Source organism: Rhinichthys klamathensis, unplaced genomic scaffold (assembly GCF_029890125.1).
Source record: "Rhinichthys klamathensis goyatoka isolate OS25496 unplaced genomic scaffold, OSU_Roscu_1.1 h1tg000256l_1, whole genome shotgun sequence".
Classification (NCBI taxonomy): Eukaryota; Metazoa; Chordata; class Actinopteri; order Cypriniformes; family Leuciscidae; genus Rhinichthys; species Rhinichthys klamathensis.
In genome coordinates, this window is record NW_026606778.1 from 2,469,454 (window position 1) to 2,491,864 (window position 22,411).

Genomic DNA, 22,411 nt, shown 5'->3' on the forward strand with positions numbered 1-22,411 from the left:
CGCATAACACATTTTCCCTCCACAAATCACGGTGCAATAATCAAAGGAATTAGATCGAGATGCCTGTGTGTTTTGTACCCAAATGTCACCATTCAAACAAAGGCATGTTTAGCGGGATCCGTGTGCTAGTGGGGCTGACGTATATCAAACGCGTCGAAAGCAGCGAAGAGTTGTAGTCCACAAAGTGCTCTCACACAAAGTCTAACCGTATGAAAATTCTACCCGCTAAATTGTAGCATTCTTTACACGAAAATTGATATAAAAAATTCACAGACAACATATGTTCACATTCATTGCAAAATTCAAACGGGATTAGAAAATAATTATTTTCTCTCATTCACTTGCATTGACGATTTTTCAACCTAGAGGTCCAGCGGGGTAAGCGGAAGGGGCGGGACTTACCAGCTCTATAAGCTTCCCAGATGATTTTGTGAAATCTGTGGTGAGTGCACCTCTGTCCCTCTAGGGGGGTTCGGGGGCATGCTCCCCCGTAAGAAAATGTTGTGCTTTTTAAAGTTAAATTTATCAATCTGGTGCACTTTGAGAGTTCAAAATAAAGCTCCAACCCATATTCAGTGTGCAAACTGAACAAAGAAAAACTCAAAACTCTTTTAGTTGTGATATAGTGTCTGTCTACATTACACTACTACATAATAATAGTTATAATATTAATCCCATGGCAGTAATAGCCATATGTTGTAAAACAAATGCACTGAAAAAATAAAAGCAACTTTCATAATTAGTTTCGTACTAATTTCTATACATGAAAGAGATAAGCACGTGATTGTTTATTTTGACGAAAACGGCATCGAGCTTTTATTTTGGCGATTACATTCATTACAATTCTAATAAAATGCGTAATCGTCAAATATGCAGATGTGTAAATAATGCGTAACTGGGTAGTGGGTTCCTACATAGCCCAAGTGTTGTGACAGTAGCCTAGTTCTGCTTACCACAGTTCTGCACTCACTTATTTCTCTCCTTATCCTCCTCACTATCCTCATCAGACACTTGAAGGGCCTTTTAAGTTTATTTTATTTCACGCTATTTCTCTGCACATTCCTTGCGTTTCTTCTCCATCGCTCTGACTATTTTGACAGATACACACTGACACTGCTCGCTCACTCATAGCTCAAAGGGGGAGGTGTTTAAAGATGTGATTGGACCAGCCCAGTGTCAATCAAGAAAAGAACCAATGGGCCGCTGATCTACGCGTTTCATGCGCAGGTCTGTGAGGGGAAAAAAACCTACGACTTTTTTGTCCAATGCATTACACCGGCACAAAGATCCCAGCGCCGCCAATTAAGCAAAACTAAACGCAATGGGCCGCCGATGTATGAGTTTGAAAAAAGAAAAAAGAAAAAAAGAAATTTAAAGTATGAGATATCGGCCCACAAAGCACGTCGGCCCACCGGGCAAATGCCCGGTGTGCCCGATGGCCAGTCCAGCCCTGGTGAGATGTAAACTCGCAATTGTGAGAAAAAAAGTCAGAATTGTGAGAAAAAAAGTCAGAATTCTGTCTTTTTTTCTCCCAATTGCGACTTTATTTCTCATAATTGCGACTTTATATCTCGCAATTGCGACTTTATATCTCGCGATTGCGACTTTATTTCTCAGAATTCTGACTTCATATCTCGCAATTGTGAGAGAAAAAGTCGCAATTTTTTTTTTTTTTTTTTTAGTGGCGGAAACAAGCTTCCATATCTAAGCGACCATCGGAGAGGGCTGATAAATTAAACTTTTGCCGAATCCCGTAGGAAGGACGGCAAACACATCTTTCCGATCGACAAATGCCTTGATTGCAGTTCTCTGTTCGTCTTTTAAAATGAATGCGCTGTCGATTTTACCTTTACAACAGACGCAATAGCGGAATCTATGCAGTCATCTTTGAGGGAAACCAGTTCAACCCAAGCGCTCTTTGATAACGTGATGATTACGTAACTGCAGATCATCTGTCCATCATCGTATAAAGCCCGCCCTGGCAATTTGATTGGCCCGACTAATTCTGAACCGATCATAATTACTCCTCAATGGATCGAGTCCAGACCGAACTTCCCGACCAAAAAATGTTGTGGGCGGGGTTCGGGCTGGCATCCAGGCTAAGTAAATTAAGTTTCTTTGCGCAAACAAAGCACTCGTGTCACTTCATAGAATTGATGTTAAACCACTGGAGTCACATGGATCATTTTAATGATCTCTTCACTACCTTTCTGTAGCTTGAAAGTGGTAGTTGCGTAGACTGTCAATGGAGGGACAGAAAGCTCTCAGATTTCATTAAAAATATCATCATGTTCCGAAGATGAACAAAAATCTTACGGGTTTGGAACGACATGAGGGTGAGTAATTAATGACAGAATTTTCATTTTTGGGTGAACTAACCCTTTAATGTTACAGTAGTTAATGCATTAAACTAACGTTAACTAATGGAACCTTATTGTGAAGTGTTAACATTGTTTTTAAGAAAGTGCACAATTTACAAAATACATGTAACTCATACATTTGTAAATAACCGTGTGGAAGCAGTCGAGATGCAGTCAGTGGATGGTAACGGCGTGCAGGGTTAGATGAGGCAGCTGTGAGGTGTGTGTTTGCATCTGCTCACTCTGACCTGTGAGATGAGCCATGCGGACCGCTATCCAAGACTCAATAAACCACGACAGCAAATATGTTCTTGAGCATGTCTTTAGGCCTGTTACATTCCCTAACCTTCCACACACAAAACAACAATGGTAACACTCCAAAACATATAGTTAAGAGAAGAAGGGCATGCTAAGTTGCCACCACATGACACGTAATTCAAATGGAACAACAGCAGAGCAAAAACACTCAACAATGATGGAGTAATTTGCATGATTTATTCATGCCGTGGTGCATGCTGGGAAAAAGAGTCCAGCCGTTAGCACTGCAGAATTAATTAACAATTAAAAAGGGGAGTTAAAAAGGAAAAGGAAAAATAGCACTTGATGTCAAAAAGGGTGCAAATCCTTAAACTACTAAATCAGCATTCCGGTAGCTCAACTCAGCATGGCACTAATATGGTTGTGGTTTGATTCTTATTCTTAAGCTGATAAAAATAGCTTTGGTCTGCCAAACAAATAAATACACACTACCGTTTAAAGCTTTGGGGTCTATTGGGGTTAGATTTTTTAAAGAAGTCTCTTATGCTCACCAAGGCTGCATTTATCATCAAAAATACAGTAAAAACAGAAATAGTGTGAAATATATATATATTTCAATACATGTAATTTACACCTGTGGTGGCAAAGCTGTATTTTCATTACTCCATTGCCATTTCTCCAGTCTTCAGTGTCACAAGATCCTTCAGAAATCATTCTAATATGCTGATCAAGAAAAAAATCTTACTATTACCAATGTTGAAAACAGTTGTGCTGCTAAATATTTTCTTGTGGAAACAGTGATTTTTTTTTTTTTTTCAGGATTCTTTGATTAATAAAACGTTTTAAAGAGCAGCATTTATTTGATATAGTGGTAACACTTTACAATAAGGTTTCATTTGTTAACATTATTTAACAACATGAACTAACAATGAACAATGCTATACAGTATTTATTAATTTTACACTGATTACTAAAGAAATGATTGCAATTTTAACTGTAATAGACTGTAAAAACATGTTAATAAGTTCCCATACTATATATACAGAGAAAAACTGTAATAGATCTAACCTTAAATTTTTTATGTAATTTTACAGTAAAGTGTACAAAAAAATTAAGTAAAAAGAACAAATCAACAATTTACAGTGAAAAACTGACATTCCCACAATTCCCTGTGTGACTTCACATTTGATGATTTTTAATTTAATAATCATGTTTTCTTATCTGTTATGTGGGTTTTATGTTACATTTTCTGTTGTCAAATATGTTGTTTATGTTGTTGAATGTTTATTGTATTATTTGAGTGTCATATGTGTTACCATGATAGTGTTTTGTATTTGAGTGCATCATTCTATACTATATATTAGTATTTACCTCTGCTTGTGGAAAAAATACTTGAAGTTTGATTCATCATGTGGTTTTCTCTCTACCACTAGTTATTATGGTGAATGTCAATATATATTTAAAAGTACAAACCTTTTAGATTTTAGTAGCAGCATGGCCTTGCTAATTCAGCAGAAAAGGGCTGTTGGATTCCCCCTTTTTTTATTTATTTTTTTATTTTTATTTTTTTACAGTTTTAAATTGTAGAATTTACAGGTTGTTCTGTAAATGTTGAAATTTTTACTCTATTTTTTTTTTTTTTACAGAATTAATCTGGCAACCACAGCCAGTTTTATTTGTAAAAACGACTTTTTTTACAGTGTAATCAATGTTAATCTCAACATTTACTAATATATCATTAGTAAACAAAGGTTAATAAATGCAGTAAGAATATTGCTCATTGTAAGTTCACGTAGTTCATTAATAAACATCAAATAAATAACATCTTATTTTAAAGTGTTACTGAAATGGGAAAGGCTTTTGCATCATGACAAAAAAAATAAACGGTCACTTTAGTTCAATTTAATGCATCCTTGCTGAATACAAGTATTAATCCGTGAAAATCATAAAATCGTGCTGACCCCAAACTTCTGAATGGTACCGTAAATGTAGTTATGTTAATTTGACCTGGCATAATCAATAATGTGTACTTGACAAATGGTAGTGGTTCTGCTGAAGTGATTTCACTAACTGAATCCTCAACAAAACCCTTGCATAAAGTATTCTTTATATATATAAACTCAAGAATTCTTTATCTTCTCTTCTGGACCATAAAGCATGAAGCTCTGTTGTTGTAGTTTTTAACGCCCATTATTCTCTGCTGGCAATACAATATGTTCTTATCTCTCCTTTCTTATGCAGATGAGACAGCCTCCCTTTCTGCAAATGCGCAGCTGTACATGTGAAATCTGCCTTTATAACTGCTTGTAATTATGGCAGACCAGACTACTTCAAAACATTCTGGTAATTTGATGATGTTGGTGGGAGGAATGGCTGCTGAGACTTTTGCACGGCTTGGAGAATCAGACACTTTCAGAGGGGTAGAGAGAAGGGAAGAGGTACTACACCCCGCTAAAAAACCATACCCAACATGAGTGGCCATGGACCAGGCCATGATTATCCTCGCAAAGGCTTCGGGGTAATTAATCCACAAAGAAAAGCCACCTGCAGGAAAGGGCACTCAAATGCCACATGCTGGCATGACTAAGTGGAACGCTCCTGAAAATGATGAGGATCAGAAAACAAGCAAGCAGCAAATCAGCTAATAGTCAAGTATATCTGACGGTGTCAAACGCTGTTATCACATCCTGTTTGAGAAATATTCATTTCAATTAATTTCAATGGCTTACTTAAAGTTGACTAAGCATTTTACGTCAGAACAGGAGAAAGTATTCAGTATTTGTATAATAATACACAATTTAAGCTTTAGCACTTTACAATAAGGTTTCATTAGTTAACTACATTAGTTAACATGAACTAATAATGAACTGCACTTCTACAGCATTTATTATTCTTTGCTAATGTTAATTTCAACATTTACTAATACATTATTAAAATCAAAAGTTACATTTGTTAACATTAGTTAATGCACTGTGAACTAACATGAACAAACAATGAACAGCTGGATTTTTATTAACTAACATTAACAAAGATTAATAAATACTGTAACAAATGTATTGCTCATTGTTAGTTCATGTTAGTTAATACGTTAACTAATGTTAATAAATGAAGCCTCATTGCAAAGTGTTACCTTTAAGCTATATATAATGTTTTTTTCATATATATGATTTAAAATGTACACATACATATAAAAATGTTAATAAATACAATTTGAACGGCTTAGTGCTAATCTGTAAGATATTTATACTGAGTAAAAATACTAAGAAATTATTATTTATACTTAGTACTATAAAAAAGAAATGTATATACTTTTTATAGTAATATATATATATATATATATATATATATATATATATATTCACATTTATTTATATAGCGCTTTTCACAATACATATTGTTTCAAAGCAGCTTTACAGAAAATGCATGTCTACATTACAATTTAGAGTGATCTGTTATCAGAGGAGACTGTGTCCAAGTTATGTACAAATAACAGTTAGCTAAAAATGTATTAATTTAAACAATGTATTAATTTAAGGCAGAAACAATGAGCTCGATAAAGTAATGATTATATACAGTTATACAGAAAAAAAGTACTTATTATAAGTATTAGTATAAACAAAACAAACTATTAAATATATTAAAAATAACTTTGTATTAAAAAGTGTTATATAATGCTTAACGCTTTATAAAATGTAAGTTGTTAATATTATTCTTTAAATATTAGGCCCGTAATAATAAGATAGCTTTAATTCTTCAGGAACCTGGTAGCAAATAGTGTTAGCGAAGACTCCTAAAAATTGGATGCTCTGTTTTAATATGCGTGTACAGCCCAAACTCTTTCAAGTCCTGTAAAAGGTTATGTAATAAAAGTATAAATAAATGTCCCTGACACCCTCCAGATGGCCAAACGTCCCCCACAGAGGCCAACTCCGGCCAGGCCTGGCTTTCAGAAACCCTCTACCCCGGCCACACTAACCCAACAGCACTCCTCTGGCCACCAGGCCAGCCCCCTGGACAGCTAGTTATTCAGTTTCGATGAGAGGACAGGTGAGCATCGCTCTTTAATGTGGTCAACAGGTGTTATTGTGGTCACTAACAAATGTAAGGCATTAACCAGCACCTCAGTTTTCACAACCTCAATTTACCCAGTTTTTTTGTTTTTTTTATTGCCTTCAGAAGGAGAGGTTATTGCTCCCTGGTTATTGCTAACTTACCACTACATCAAGCAAATGTAGCAACTGTTTGCATTTGTCCCTGAAAAAAAAGAATAAAAACAAAAATACACTACCAGTAAAAAGTTTAGACACTGCATCTATGTTCCTCGTTATCTTAAAAACCATATGAAGTTTAAACGATTATGCTGAAGTGCTTCAAATTAGTTTTGTATGCAAATATAAAGTATGCCTTTGTATAAATGGATCACTAATAAAACCAGTTAATTTACAAAGATGTTACCATTTTTTCAAAAAAACAAAACAAAACATTATTTAACATCACTTAACCAACGTATATACATCAATTTATACCCAAAAAACAACTATTCTTATGGGTTAAATCAGGTAGAAATAGCTCTTTAAGGTAACAATGGTAGACTGCCACTTACATTGTATGCATGGATGAATTGGATGGGATAGTAAAGGACAAACAGTGTCCAGAAGGTTAAAAAAGCACCGCAGCAAAACTTTGAAGTTAAACGGAAATATTTTTTTGTGTGTTATTGCATGTGGAAAATAGTATCAATAAAGGATGAGTAGGTGTGTCCAAACTTTGATCAAAACACCCTTGTATTATGCAAAATAAAAGGTATCAGTAATGCTTAGAGAGTATTACCTCAGATTGAGTGACAGGCGTCTGGCTGATGCCAGCATTAACTGATGTCCATGAGCGGGCGGTGAGGACACAAGCGAACAGAGGGTAGAGATCCCCTGTGCCCAGACGCTTACTGTAACGCTCTATGCCTTTCAAGTCTCCCTTTATCAAACTCTGCCACAGCCTGCAGTAGTCCAGCCTGAAGTCCTGGTTCAGCACCTTGGACAGAGACACAACTTGTTCTGTTAGTGCTTGGGTTTTTAAACAAACGCAATAGAAGCTTAAAAGTAAAAGTGTGTAATTTCTACACCACTAGAGCCACCAAACGGAATCATAAAATTAACGAATGTTCTCAAACTGGTTTCTTTAACCCAAAAAGATGTCCCTGCCTCAAATTCACTGTATTGGTTGGGCTAAAATTGTTTAAAAATCAGGCTGGTTAAGATGTTCAAACAAACAGAGCAACAGAGTCACGTTTACACTATTCAAGAAGTCTCTCTTGCTCACTAAGGCTGGATTTATTTGATCAAAAATACAGTAAAAACAGTAATATTGTGAAATTGTATTACCACTAAAAAAACGGTTTTCTATTTAAATATATTTTCAAATGTCATTTATTCAAAGCTGCTTTTTCTGCATCATTACTCCAGTCTTCAGTGTCACATGATCCTTCAGAAATCATTTTAATATGCTGATTTACTATTATTTACTAATGCTATTGTAAACAGTTGTGCTGCTTAATGTATTTGTGAAAACGTGATACATTTTTTAAAGGATTGTATGATAATAGAAAGATCAAAAGAACAGCATTTATTTAAAATACAAACCTTTTGTAACATTTTGTAATCTAATGAATCTTTCTGAATAAAAGTATCAATTTCTTCCAATTATTTTTTCGGACCTGAAACTTTTGAATGGTAGTGTACACTTAAAATGTAAAAAGGTAAAAAAATAAATAAAAAATAATAATAAATAAATAAATAAAATCACAAAAACCAATTAACTCTTTCCCCGCCAGCGTGTTTGATCCTTTTCACAAGAATTTCATGGCCCCCAGAATATTATATTGTATGAATATCTGAACATGCAATATATATATATATATATATATATAAAAAAAACGTTTTATTCTAGCTTCATGCATTCTTTTTTTATCAACACTTGAATCATAAGTTGTTTCATAAAAAAGCAACATTTTAAGCAAAAAGCTGAGAAAAATCACGTTTTTTTCAAAGACTACATCCAGATGTGATTCAGAACGATGATCAAAACATAGATGGAGTAGATTGAGTCAAATCAATAATTCCTTCACAGTCCTATAGCTCGTCCTGGGTCGACATTTCCTTCAGTAACTTCAGGCAGTTTTGATTTATATGCTGTTGAATGTTGATGATCGCCTTATTTTAAATAAGCATATGATTACATATGCTATCGCTTGTTTCTGCTTCTTCTTCACATGTGTTTTAATCAGGAGATTCACATACTCTTTCCAGAAGATGTGTAATAGCGCACATGTTAACATATGAAAACACGGAAAGCCGGAAAATTCCGTCAATGGCAGGGAAAGACTTAACTAATCCATCTGAAGAGTCTTAGACAGTTGAGTAAATGGAAACTTGTTTCTCATTATGTTGTTAGTATTAAAGAAAAATATTACTTCATAGTTGCTAACATGAAATCTTGCGGGCCTCATTAACTGCTTCGGGTTAAATTAAAGGCCAACACATCCTTCACTGAGACAAACAGAACACACTGGAATACCACTAGGACTGCACCATTTTGCCACTCCAATTAATTAACATAGACACACACAACCCATGGCTTTCAACAAACTTAACACGACATGCCATGAATTAGTGTTTTGGACAAAGCAACCAAATGTCATTGCTACAATGCCTTTTTCATGTTTATCACCATATTATCTCCACAGATTTATTTAGAGAAGTTCAGTGAGCTGCAGGAGAGTGTGTATTGGTGTGTTTGCATCTGCTTGTAATAAGCGGGAGGTGGAAATGTGCAGTTCCTAAAACACACTGGAGCTTCAGGGCCACTTAAATGAAATGCTTTTAGTCTGCTGCAGCATATACCGGCCTGAGTGCGCAGCTGACCTGGGAGCCAGCGGGTGAATAATGGGGTGTAATATGTGATGAATTTGCTTCTCTGTCGAGTCTGTGGCGGCCTCGGCCGATGTCTTACCTGATACAGGCCGTGATCGAGTAACACAATTTCCGTCTTATTGCTTTCAGGACACTTTCGCACCAGCACGTTGCCGGGGTGAGGATCGCAGTGCACAAATCCGTTGACGAATATCATCTCACTGTATATCTTGCCAAGGTTCTGGGAGATCTGAGGAAACGAAGGAGTAAGATGGGGAAAGTGAAAGAGAGAGAGAGAGAGATACAAAAAAACAGGTTAATACACATTAACTGGAGATCTAGCCCCTATGTATATATATATATATATATTACTGTATAGTAGTAAGAACTGTTTTCAAAAGCAAAGATGGTTACACTTTATTTCGATAGTCCACTTCAGACATTCTTATAACTGTAACTTTGCAACTAGGTCAAGAAACTCTCATTAATTTGCAACTACTTATCAACTAACTCAGAGTATTAGTAGACTGTTAGGACTGTTAGTAGAATAAGCTGACATGTACTTGCAAAGTTACTTACAGTCAGTAGATTTTCTGTTGGGAAAAATTAAAATAAAGTGTTAGCAGATATTAAGCAGACAGTCTATTAATGACTAGTAGTTGCAAAGTTACTTTTAGTTAGTAGAATGTCTAAAGTGACTATGAAATGAAAGTGTTAATGGCAAATTAAATATTTAAATGAATTTTAAAAACGATTTTATTTTATTGAACCCTATTTTGCACAGTGTTGCCTGAAGAATTTTTTTTTTGCCTGCTTGAAATTTTGAGCATATGAATGACCAAACATGGCTAAATGCTGTCCTTATGACTAACACAAATATTGCAGATATTCTTTTAAATTAATTATTTTCCATTGGTGCATAGTATTATCTATATCTGTAATTAATTATTTTCCATTGGTGCATAGTATTATCTATATCTGTAAAAAAAATTTTTTATAAATTAGTTTTTAATAGAGATTTAAAAGATTTTAATAGAGGTCCAATTAAGAAATCTGGATCAGATATTTCACATTTGTGCATACATTGCCTTTATAATGTGTGCAATAGAGGGTTAAAAAACAACAACAAATAAGATAAACTTACATGCACCATAAAGACCTACAGGTATTACAAATTGGACTCATGACCTTGTAATTAGCCAATGTGCTCCAAAATTTTGTGCTTTAGTGTGACAAAAACAAAAAAGAAACCTGAAAAAAGACAAAAAAACAATGTGGAATACATACATTAAGTAATTGCTCTAGAAGCATGGGGGGAAAAGACTTGCAACCTTTCAACATAAAAGACAAACAATATTAAGACAAATGCAGAAATAGCAGAAATGCATAACATGGTTCATTTCCATTGCTATGACGGGGTCTGGGGGCAGACAAATAAGGAGCCCATTTAAAATAACATAAAACGTTTTCCCGAAGATGCTGTGGCCCCAACAGATGAGAAAGTATTTATTATAAAACAACCCCCGATGCAATTATTCCACCCACTCTCGCTCTTTGAAGATAAGTTGTGATAAGCATCTCCCCTCAGCTATGTTATAATGCAGAGAGCCAATGTGAAGTAGGTTGAGGAAATGTCAGTCTGAAGCACAGAGAATAAATCAAGCATTTATTTATACTCCCCGGGCTGGTGTCCATATACATTTTACCCCAATACTTTAAATTAATTTGAATTGTTTAGCTTAATTGTTTAATTTTTCATTTATATTTTCATTGTTTACAGGACAGCATTTTGCAGAAAAGCAAATCTAGCTACTTTTGTGACACATAGGACATTTTGTTGTTGTTTTAAGCTGATGTCTATTCCGCGGCACGATCATGCCCAGATAAACGAGCACGTACAGTGGGGAGAACAAGTATTTGATACAATGCCGATTTTGCAGGTTTTCCCACTTACAAAGCATGTAGAAGTCTGTAATTTTTATCATAGGTACTCTTCAACTGTGAGTGATGGAATCTAAAACAAAAATCCAGAAAATCACATTGTATGATTTTTAAGTAATTCATTTGCATTTTATTGCATGACATAAGTATTTGATCACCTACCAACCAGTAAGAATTCCGGCTCTCACAGACCTGTTAGTTTCTCTTTAAGAAGCCCTCCTGTTCTCCACGCATTACCTGTATTAACTGCACCTGTTTGAACCCGTTACCTGTATAAAAGACACCTGTCCACACACTCAATCAAACAGACTCCAACCTCTCCACAATGGGTCCACAAGACCAGAGAGCTGTGTAAGGACATCAGGGGTAAATTGTAGACCTGCACAAGGCTGAGATGGGCTACAGGACAATAGGCATGCAGCTTGGTGAGAACAGTTGGCGCAATCATTAGAAAATGCAAGAAGTTCAAGATGACGGTCAATCTCCCTCGGTCTGGGGCTCCTTGCAAGATCTCACCTCATGGGGCATTAATGATCATGAGGAAGGTGAGGGATCAGCCCAGAACTACACGGCAGGACCTGGTCAATGACCTGAAGAGAGCTGGGACCACAGTCTCAAAGAAAACCATTAGTAACACACTACGCCGTCATGGATGAAAAATCCTGCAGCGCACGCAAGGTTCCCCTGCTCAAGCCAGCGCATGTCCAGGCCCTTCTGAAGTTTGCCAATGACCATCTGGATGATCCAGAGGAGGAATGGGAGAAGGTCATGTGGTCTGATGAGACAAAAATAGAGCTTTTTGGTCTAAACTCCACTCGCCATGTTTGGAGGAAGAAGAAGGATGAGTACAACCCCAAGAACACCATCCCAACCGTGAAGCATGGAGGTGGAAACATCATTCTTTGGGGATGCTTTTCTGCAAAGGGGACAGGACGACTGCACCGTATTGAGGGGAGGATGGATGGGGCCATGTATCGCGAGATTTTGGCCAACAACCTCCTTCCCTCAGTAAGAGCATTGAAGATGGGTCGTGGCTGGGTCTTCCAGCATGACAATGACCCGAAACACACAGCCAGGGCAACTAAGGAGTGGCGCCGTAAGAAGCATCTCAAGGTCCTGGAGTGGCCTAGCCAGTCTCGAGACCTGAACCCAATAGAAAATCTTTGGAGAGAGCTGAAAGTCCATATTGCCCAGCGACACCCCTGGAGAAGGTCTGTATGGAGGAGTGGGCCAAAATCCCTGCTGCAGTGTGTGCAAACCTGGTCAAGAACTACAGGAAACGTATGAACACTATAATTGCAAACAAAGGTTTATGTACCAAATATTAAGGTCTGCTTTTCTGATGTATCAAATACTTATGTCATGCAATAAAATGCAAATGAATTAGTTAAAAATCATACAAAGTGATTTTCTGGATTTTTGTTTTAGATTCCGTCACTCACAGTTGAAGAGTACCTATGATAAAAAAAAATTACAGACTTCTACATGCTTTGCCGATTTTACAGCTTTTCTCACTCAAATACTTGTTCTCCCCACTGTATATGGATGCACACACATATACACAATGCCTGTGAGTTTATTAAGCTCTGAAATGTTGTGATTCATCGTAAATTGCTTTTTGAGATTGTGTTGCTCGCAAAAGTGGTGATCTAAATCCATTATGTCATCCAAAATGTAAAACAATGACAGTGCAACGTGAGCCGTATGAATGACCAAAGGCTCTTGTGAGGATGGACATAGTCATAGTGTCATAGTCAATACTGGTGGCATACAAAAAGTTACAAAAAATATCACTGTTAACATTAATGTGTCGTACAATAAATTAAATGAATATGTTTCTCCTTTATATCTGTTTAACTCACTCAACTTCTAAATCAATAGATTAGCTCTCATACTTAAAACATACGTTAAAAATATATATAAAAATATTGACTGAAGTGTGCAAACTTCGCAGAAAGGTCATGCAGTCAGATTCGTAAGTTACCCAAAGCTAACAATAATAATCACTATACAAAAAGCAATGTGTCCCGGGATGGCGGAGGATCCCTGAAGGCCTGATTGGGCATGCATAGACAGCAAGAGGAGTTTTATTATGCTAATAAACACTTTAGGATGCGGCGGATGAAAAGCTCATCAACAGTGCCCTTGGAGGGAAGATGCAGACGAATATCCCCAGGCAGGGCGCCATGTGAAGGGTATGCAAAAGGCAGATTAAAAGGAGTTGTGTGGACCAAAGTGAACTTGATGCAGGGAAAGAGAAAGCGGGTAAGGCTATTTAAAGGTGAAGTGAATAGTTTTTATAGGTCATTGCTTTGTGCCCTTATCTGATTGTATACATGCAATATCAAAAACATGTAATATTTCACACTGCTGCAACTTGGATAAAGGCTAAACAATCAAAAAGGCAAAAACTCTTTTTAAACAAATCTGATCTCAACAGCATGAGCAAAAACCTGTGCCTTTTGTCTCCAAAAAAAGAGAGAGAGATGTGTTGCCTACGCTCTGCTGCTGCCAGCAACTTTTTAAGGTTGTTTCAATACATACTGCATACAGACAAACATATACTTATACATACACACACACACACATATACACATATATATACTGTATATATATGGAATAATTGATGATGGGCCGTTGAATTATTAGAAAAATAACGCACACCCGAGGTGGTAATGCGCTCACGACTTGACGCGGAGTCAATGCCGCGTTTCCATTACAGATTTGCGCAAAACTTTTACGATATTTTCTAAATGTCGATAAAAACGATTGCGAAATGACGGCGTTTCCATTAACCGATGTTATGCGACTAAAGCGTAATTTTTTCCTTTCTAAAAATCATGGCAACGGATGTTGGTAAGTTTATATAAATCGCAGCCACCACACTAGCCAGTGTTTTTAATGGAAGGAGACGTAGGCGTGTTGTCCAAGTATTAATGGCAAGGAAAGACCGTTATACTTGGGAGCGGCACATGTTTCTGGGTATTTCTCCCTCCTTTCTGCTTCAAGGTCTTGATTGTGGTATTTCTTTGTGGTTTACAATCCAGTATTCTTTTATTCTTTTGTCTTTTATGAGTTTAATAAAGAACTCTGTCTTGTCTTCTGTCCAAACATACCACGTCATCTACGTCACATGACCTGTAAATGCGCAAAAACTGTTTCCATTGCAGTTTTGCGAAATATTCCTTTTTCGAATTGCCTGCAAAACCACCTCATGCAAGCATAAAACCTTTTTTGCGATATATGGGAGTTTTTGCGAAGTTTACGAGTTTCCATTGGGCGAATTTTCAATTCGCAATTTCAATTTGCGCAATTTGAAGGGTAATGGAAACGCGGTTAATTATTCCGCTTAGAATACGGTTACCACACCTCAAAATATTGTTCAGATGATGTATTTCAAGAAATTTGTCAGGTTTTTGTCCTTAAAACACCAATTTCTTACGCATCTAATCCCAAGCCTCCGTTGCCAATTCCAAAACATAATTTTGAGCCGTTATTACATCGCTAGTGATAAATGTATTGTAGCTTTTAAGTTGCAAAACTATTTTACTGATAGTGCTAACAACACGTTTCTGTGCGAGTGTGTGTCCATACTGTATGTGTGCACACGTTTGAGTGCAAGAGAGAGCGGGAGAAAGAGAGTATATGCTTTCAGTAGATAATAAAACATAATTTTGTGGCAAAAAAACATGAAACACTGTGTCATTTTTATCCTATTGTTTACTATGTTTATTTGCTTGGTCAGTGTCTTTGTGGCTTTTGGTTCTTTAGCTGTTGTAGGCTGTAAGGACCTTTGAAATAACTGAAATCATTTGGCGAAGTGATTTGGAACTGCAATGCGGTCAGGACCTGGAACTACTTTAGTCGTACGTTTCCCTGAAAATAATTGGGTAACGCTTCCTTTTACAGTCCTGTTACCCATGTACATATGTACATACTATGTACTTCTTATAGTAATTACAAATACTGGGTAATAAGTAAATACTAACCCTGAACCTACCCCTAACCCATGTACTTACCTTATATTAGCCAGTACTTTCTTGGTAAGTACACTAAGTACACGTAAGTACTGTACTGTAAAAGGAAGCGTTACCAATAATTGCACACCTTAGAACGTTCGTCAAGCAATCATATTCAAGCATCCAAAATATACAATATATATTAGGATAAAAATAAAGTCAACATTAAGTCAATATCTCACAGAAGAAACAGCAAAATGATCAATTTCATCTTCTGATGAAATAACCAGAAAATTAAGATCCATATAAGGTCACCTGGCTCTGCTAACCCCAACTGCTGGAGGGAGGCCATCACGACAACAAATATTTGGCATTGATTAATTAACGCATCAATGAAGTGCAAAATTAGCTTGCAGCATTGCAAATAAAGGTCCTGTCTATCCTCCAATTCCTCCTCCCTCCATGCCTCTCTCCCAACTTCCCAGGATCCTACTCCGCTCTCCGCTTCCGCTGGGGTAGGAGTGAGTGCATGCAGAGAATAAATCATATTTTCTGTCCCATTTCACCAAATCGATGAGTCCGTTTCCCTGGCAGCATCAGAGCGCGCCGTCCACAGGGGGACGACGAGGGGCCACGCTGCACTGACAACTTCACCAGCACTGCATACCAAAGAAGCTGAGGAAAAGAGTGGGGCATTCCTGCCACTGGCCAACACGTACATGCACCAGACGAATGCGTCTGAAGTTTCAGTGAGAAGGGGGGGCTGGCGCACCGATCACACGTACATGCGGGCACCTAGTCATAATGACTCAGCACAGGATTCCTTTCATGCTGGAGTCGGTCCTTTAGAAGCATGCCGTCTTCACACGTCTCCTGCATGCTATGTTGCAAAGGGGGGTTCAGGGACGGGACAGCTCCTTTCAACAGCATGGTAAAAATAGCTAGCACTAGAAACGTGCGTCGAATCTCGTCGTCCTTTTCAACTCGTTTGAGGATGTGGTCCGTGTCACAGGACACAAAGAAATCACCTGCCAGAGAAGCTCTCTTTAGGGACAGAATGACGGAGACGACAGAGAAAGGTGCCTTTGTGAGCGTATGTGCGCACGTGTTATTACCTGTGAGGACGGCCTGAGCGGATGATGTCTACCTGAGCATTAGCTGAACACAGCTGGCTTGTCGTGTCGCAGTAGATTGAATTTTTTCAGAAGGGACGAAGCAATTACTCCTACTGGGGCTCTTGACACAGAATAAAAAAGTCTCCATATGGACCTCTTCTGCCGGCCGAGTGAATAACATGCCATTGTGGCACAGCAGAACGATAAAAGAGATAGAAAAACCGCCTGATATACGTTCTCTCTTTCAATCTGGAAAAATGCAGAAGTGTTACTGACAATTCACAAAACGAAAGCTGGTTTTTGACCTACAGTATAACATGCTAAAAAATAAAGTAATCGTGAAATGTTGTTTGCAACCCATTTTACAGAGAAGCAAGATCGTCAATGAGTAAGAATGTAGGACGGGACTTGATTTTATCTATCAGGACTTGATTGGATAGTGAATAATAGGCATTTCAAAGTCATTTAGCAGGCAAAAGATGACGAGATATTAGTTTTTTCATGAATTGTGTACAATTAGGGACAATTGTGATTTCATGTTGACACAAAACAGACATAAACTGCACATGACGACAATCTCAGATCCTAGTTGGTCTACAAAGCATATAGGGTATCAAAAACTAGAACGGATTACCCCAACTTACTCATCTTCTCTGGATGACCAGCCAACTATTCACCCAAAAAAACCAGATAAATCCGTCACTCACACTCGCCATTCTGGGCAACTGAGCCGATTACATCTGCTTATTTACAGAGACATTATAAAGCAAATGTCATTGGATTTAACTCTAAAAAAAGCTGATTTATTTAAACCTTCCTGTTGTAATCTTGGCCCTGCGCTGATCAATACGGGGCAAGACAAAGAGAAAGGCTTTTAACAGAGCACAGCACTAAATCTAATGAGCCGTCCTCAGCGGCTGGCACATGTGCGGCTGAATTGACAGATCTGTGAGGGAGATAAGAAGTTCCACCCTTCTGACTTCGTCAATCTCTCCCCTCCACAACATACACAAATGTCTATGACAAATGCTTAGAAAACCTGCACATCTAACCGGCCTCTCTGAAACGGAACGCATTCTTCAACCGGCAGTCACCACAAGCCTCTGTGAACAGAAGTTTTTAGGATTTATGTGGACTTGAGGTAGAAAATAATCTAGGGATGCATAAATATTAAAATTGGCTGACACATATATGCTAATATGACACTAACTGGGTAATAACCAAATACTAACCCTGAACCTACCCCTAAACCTAACCTTAACCCATGTAGTTACCTTACATTAGTCAGTATTTATATGGGTGAGTAAACCAATTACATTGAAAGTGCGCATACTATAGATAGATAGATAGATAGATAGATAGATAGATAGATAGATAGATAGATAGATAGATAGATAGATAGATAGATAGATAGATAGATAGATAGATAGATAGATAGATGGATAGATGGATAGATAATATCATTATATACAGTCCAACATTTAGATTACAAGATTACATTTAACAGTTCTATTTATAAAAAATATATAAAAAAATATATAATTATTTTAAGGTAATTTCAATATGCACACTTAAATACCCAGTGTCAAACAATACCGATAAAAAAAAGGTATCAAAATATTGTGCATGGTTGCTAGGTAGTTGCTAGGGTGTTCTGGGTGGCTGCTTACTGGTCCAAATCCAAAAAACGAAGAAAAAAACTGCACTGGGTCTCTAGAAATGGTCTGGGTAACCAAAGATGTCTTGTTTAATAGCTGGGTTGGCGGCTTTTAAGAAACTAAGCGCGTGCCACAATACGCCAGTCATGAATTTCTGTACATTTGTGTACAGAAGAACCATATATGACGTCCATTTATGACGTCTCGTCCGGGATGATTGAGCATTATGTGTGACTACGGTGGCTGAGTGTAGTTCCAGGGCTCAGTTAAAGACCCGGGCTGAGCGTCAGGTACTGAAAGGAGTGTTTGTTTCAATCTGCAAGCATGTCATCCACTCTAAGACAAGCTGTCTTCTTTAATATCTCACCTCCACTGCGCTTGTCAGTCGGGATTTCCTGTTAGGACGCCTCTGTTTGACCTAAATACTGACAACCGCGACGCACACATGAACGCAGCCAAGGAACGGCTCGTTCCGGCACCTTGACAACGCCTTCTGCAAAAAGGAGGGGGAAAAAAAAGAAAAAAAGGCCTGTGTTCATAATATCAATTATACACTGTATCATTATCCACAAGTCCCTTTCAGCGGGAGGATAAGCCAGCGCAGGCTTTTTGTAGTGTCAGCGCCGAGCACTGTCGGCGTGTAGAAACACGACTCACAGTCACCTTAAAGAGGCAAGCGATCTGACAGGCAGAGTGCGGCGGAGCTGGGGGAAAAAAGTCCTCCATTACAAGCTACTAATGCATAACAACACGAAGCATTACTGAGAGGCCATTTACAGTCCTGCATCCCATTAATCAGTGACCACTGGGAGAAAGAGCCACCAGCGCCGCAAACAATTGATCTCAAAGGGACGCCGTCTTTCAATTATGGTAATTAATTACGTCTTTTCTATTTGTTATCTGGTGGGTTGGACAGGGGCGACAGTGAAGAGAGTGTGTTGCAGCCGCTGGAGTGGATTCTTCACTGTCACACTTCAGTGTCACAGTCATCATGTTTGATTGGACCATGTCAAGTGGACGCTGAAAGATGGCAGAGCAACTTCAGTCTTTTTTTGTGATGATGCTGGTAAACAAGTGGTTACAACTGGTATATAGTTTTAATGTTAAAGGGACAGTTCACCAAAAATTAGTCATCATTTACTCAACCTCGTGCTCCAAACCTGTATGAATTGCATTATGTTATTAAATACAAAAGGTAAGAGATTCTGAAAAAAAAATATATATATATATTTTTTTTTTAGAATAGGGTCCCATTGTAGTTTTTTTTTATTGTTGTAATTTAAATAATTTGAAATATTTGTGGAATTAATAAAGTAATGCAGGTTTGGAACACATGAGGGTGAGTAAATAATGACAAATTGTGTGTTAAATAATGTGACAAATAATCTTATCTTTTGGCTTGCATCTATCAAATGCAAAATTAGATCAATTCAAATTATAATAAAAGAAAATATATCGTAAATTAAATTCGGGAGAATAGACCACAAATGTGCAGTATTTGTCCTTTTTCATACTTTTACAGCGGATTGCAAAGGGAAAAAAGTAGAAAATAAAGCAGCGACTGCAGAGCTCTTGCCGTAGATATTCTTGTTATAACATGTCACGTTATAACGTTATTCTCATGATGTCTGAAAATAAATCATGAAGGGAAACTGACAGCTCATCCAGTCACACTGACGGATCAGCTTTATTTGTAGAGCAATTTTATAATATGAAATGATTTTTTTTCAGTCTTTTTGAATGGAAGTTCCCCGAACCGGAAGTGCCGCCCATAAATCAAAACACAGTAAGCTTGTCAGGAATAAGGTGGATAAATGAATTAATAATTTCCCTTTGAGCTAAACTAACCTGTTTCCCTTACAAAATGTTGAAATGAATATGAACTAAGATCAATAAATGCAGAGGAAGTATTGTTCACTGTGAGTTCACGTTAACTAATTTTAACAAAGATTTTAAAAAGATTCAAAACAGTTATACATTAATAACATGATTGGATAAGCCATGTTTTAAGTCTCTGAAAAAATAGCTGATAAACATACACCTGCGGCAGCCCGTCACTTGAATTTTAACAATGTACAACATCCTACAACCAGTTAAATTAAAGTCAAAATGACATGTCAATAGTGTCGTAACATGTCAACACCAAATAACTCCCAATACAATCAAAGAACACAAAAAATTACTAGACTAATAAGTCAGACAAGTGATCAACAAGTATAAATAACACTGCCTGTGTGTCCATACGCATCTTTCTTTATTAAACTCACCACATCACTCGCCACAGCACAGAGCTCAAACAGATCCAACAGTAAGTCTAAAACACTTCTGAGGAAATACAAAACAAACATCAAGTGGTTCCAAACAGTCAAAGATTTGGTTTGATTCAGAACATGCGGATTACAGTATTTCACACCTTATTATTGCAGTAATGACTCTTTGAGACAAACCGAATCATTTGAGAGCGCCTCACAACAGCGTCTCGCAAAGGGGACTAAACTTCCTGTGGGATATAATGGAGTTTGAGGCTTTTAATAGGCGCTGAAATGGAGCAACACTTGACAAGCGCCTTCACTCCAGCGCTGGCTCTGCTCTGTGTGACAGCTGCACGTCTTCACCTCCTCATTACATACTTCATAATAATCACAGAAATAATATCAACACATGCGCACACTCTGCCAGGCCCAGTCAGATCATGGAGGAAAGCGCACTTGTGTGAAAGAAGATTACATGACTCAGCGAAACGCACCTCTTCAAGAAGTTAGTTTTTGCCAAGTTAAGTTGCGCCACCAAAAGCTGATGATTTTTGTTTTGTTTTTTTAATGGATGCGGCCACTATCTGGAAAACAGGGTGGGCAGTGATCAGTATAATGTCAACATTATATTACAGTACAGACAGTAAAGACAATGTTACAAACCATTTCTATTTCAAATAAATGCTGTTCTTTTGAACTTTCTATTCATCAATCTTCAAGAATCTTGAAAAAAATATGTATCAGTTCACACAACAACATTAAGCAGCACAACTGTGTTCAACATTGATAAAAATAATAAATGTCTCTTGAGCAGCAAATCAGCATATTAGAATGATTTCTGACGGATCATGTGACACTGAATGATGCTGAAAATTCAGCTTTGATCAAAGGAATAAATAACATTTTAAAACATTCAAATGGAAAACATTTATTTTGAATAGTAATATTCCACAATGTTACTGATTTACTGTATTTTTGATCGAAAGGTGAGCATTAGTGACTTTAAAAAATCATAGTTCCCAAACTTTTGAAACATGTATGTGTTGTGTCGTGTCAATGGATAGCATATACATTTATTGTACACATTATTTACTCATAATTCACTAAAAAACAACAGAAAACAGTTCAGAGCAATGGCCAGTTCGAAAACTTGCTCTGACACAGTTAGCTGTGGGGCTAATGAAGTCAAACACAAGTTTAAGTCAATCTCATATGATTAGCCCATTCCGTTCCCTCCTCTTCTCATCATTTCCTGTCATCTTCCATTAATCCCTTTTAAAAAACAAGGCCAAATTTGAAATAAAAATAGAAAACATTATAAATATTATAATTATTTTCCAATTTCATCTGATTTTATTCTAAGAGGAGGAAGAGAGCCAGAGAGATGAAAAAACACTACGAAAGTATAGGCTAAAATAGCATCAGGGTTGATTCCCCCTCCACATATCCAGTCTCTCTCAGAGCAGCATGGATGCTGTAACAGATCCAGGGCCCTCCAGAGACCTCGTGGAGTAGAGGAGGACTCTCAAAAGCAGCCCAAAGGCTCATGTGGCTATTTAAAGAGCGCTCAATTCACTGTGATGTAAGAATCGCTGCTAATAGAGATAAATCCTCGCATTGCCTGACCCACAAGGATTGGCCAGATGGGATTTGACTTACACCACACACAGACACACTGGGTGCTTCTCAAAAGGATGGCTGCATCCTAGTGAGGCTGTGTCCTTCCTAGTCCAGTCCTTCAGAGGCTTTTTTAGGCTAGAGTCCTCCTCAGCGAACTAGTACAGTAAGCATAGCTACATCACACGTGGTCCCGCCCCCACGGTCACGGCACACGAAAATACTATGAAAACGTAATTTTGGAAAAATTAAAGTCTTTATATTAACTGGCTTTTTATTAATGCAATACAGTGACTGAAACCCGTCTGTGGTTACTCAGTGGCTTACATTATTGGCAGTTTAGCGT

General features: G+C 37.4%; 1 protein-coding gene across 1 annotated transcript in view; it reads right to left on the bottom strand.

Moving 5' to 3' along the window:
• The window catches only part of LOC130101462 (aarF domain-containing protein kinase 1-like), a 99,521-nt gene that overhangs the window by 24,571 nt on the left and 52,539 nt on the right, over positions 1-22,411 (bottom strand). The window contains exons 5-6 of the mRNA XM_056267215.1: positions 9,624-9,773; positions 7,449-7,646 (exon numbers count right to left, since the gene is read on the bottom strand). Of these exons, the coding sequence (XP_056123190.1) occupies positions 7,449-7,646; positions 9,624-9,773 (348 nt within the window). The remainder of the gene's footprint in view (positions 1-7,448; positions 7,647-9,623; positions 9,774-22,411) is intronic.